The 1,264-nt window shown below is 63.4% G+C and overlaps 1 protein-coding gene across 1 annotated transcript in view; it reads right to left on the bottom strand.

Moving 5' to 3' along the window:
- Window positions 1–698: 698 nt before the first annotated feature.
- Window positions 699–1,264, bottom strand: part of LOC120503078 (testis-specific Y-encoded-like protein 4) — a 2,726-nt gene continuing 2,160 nt past the window's right edge. The window contains exons 6-7 of the mRNA XM_039711229.1: window positions 1,130–1,203; window positions 699–997 (exon numbers count right to left, since the gene is read on the bottom strand). Coding sequence (XP_039567163.1) covers window positions 915–997; window positions 1,130–1,203 — 157 coding nt within the window. The 3' untranslated portion in view covers window positions 699–914. The remainder of the gene's footprint in view (window positions 998–1,129; window positions 1,204–1,264) is intronic.

The raw sequence follows: 1,264 nt of genomic DNA on the forward strand, positions 1-1,264 counted from the left end.
CGTTTCCCCGCCGCTGATCTCCCCCCGAACCCCGGTGCGGTTCCACGGGCGGTTCGGGGTCCCGGGGGGACTGGCGGAGCTCGGGGAGCCGGGCCCGGTGGCGACCGCGGCACCGGGACCGGGATGGAAATGGGGGAAGCACCGGGAGGGGGGGGATGGAGGCACCGGAATGGGCTGGAAATGAGGGGGGTCCCCTCTCTGTGGTGCTGGGGGGGCACTCATGGGGGTCCCAGGCACTTTGGGGGTCTCTCTCTCTCGCCCCCCACCCCAACACCTGCAGCAGGTGAGGATGGGAATGACCCAGGGGAGTCAAATCCCCCTGAAATCCCCCCCAGCTCCCCTGGGGTTCAAGGCAGGTCTCAGCGAATCTGTTAAAACTTTCTCTTTATTATAATATACTTTTAAGATATAAAAAGAAAATTTTACAAGTTTTTAACCCAAAATGTACAAAACTGGTCAAGAAATGGTTGTGTTTCTCCCCTTGTGTGTGGTGGGTGGGTGGGCTGGCTGTGTGGTTCCCTGCTCCTCATCTTTTGAACTGGAAGCATTGGGATCAGTGGTACAGCCATAGGGATGAGCAGGGGGTGCCCCCACCGTAGGAACAGGGGGCAGGGGTACCGTGGGGACAGGGGCGGGGACGCCTGGTGACATCACGTCGGCAGGGGCCCCTAGGGTTTGTTGGGGGGGGGGGGGTGGGGGGGGGGGAGGGATTTTAGGGGACCCCCCCACCCCCCAGGTAACGAAGCTGGGGAGATTGGGGGTCCCCGGAGGTGGGGGGGGTCATGAAAGGTTTGGGGGGCAGGGGGGTGAAAGGCCTTCGAACACCCTGAGCTGTGTTGGGGGCCCCCAGCCCCTCGTTACCCGCAATGCCGGGGGGGTGGAGATGTGCAGCACCCCCAAATCCCCCCCCCCAGTTAAATTCTGCCCCTGTTGGGGTCTTTGTGTCCCACGGGGGGGTTGGGGGGCTCCTCTGTTGGGATCTCTTCCACGCCACTACCTGGAGAGGGAGGATTGGGGGGGCACAAAATCAGCCTCTGCTCCCCTTCCAAGAGGACTCTGGAGGGGGGGGGTCACTCAGGTGAGGAGTTTTGGGGTCCCCCCAGGGCAGAGCGGGGGGTCGGTCACGTACCATCCCCATCATCCGGGATCTCCTGCACGTCCTCGTCGTCATCCAGGATCACCACGCAGTCCTCGCCGCTCTCGCTGGGGAGGGGGCGTTAATGGGGGGGGGGTGGAATTGGGGTTCCCTCCCCTGGAGCCCCCC

The sequence above is a fragment of the Passer montanus genome, unplaced genomic scaffold, assembly GCF_014805655.1.
Source record: "Passer montanus isolate IOZ18808 unplaced genomic scaffold, ASM1480565v1 scaffold243, whole genome shotgun sequence".
In the NCBI taxonomy this organism is placed as follows: Eukaryota; Metazoa; Chordata; class Aves; order Passeriformes; family Passeridae; genus Passer; species Passer montanus.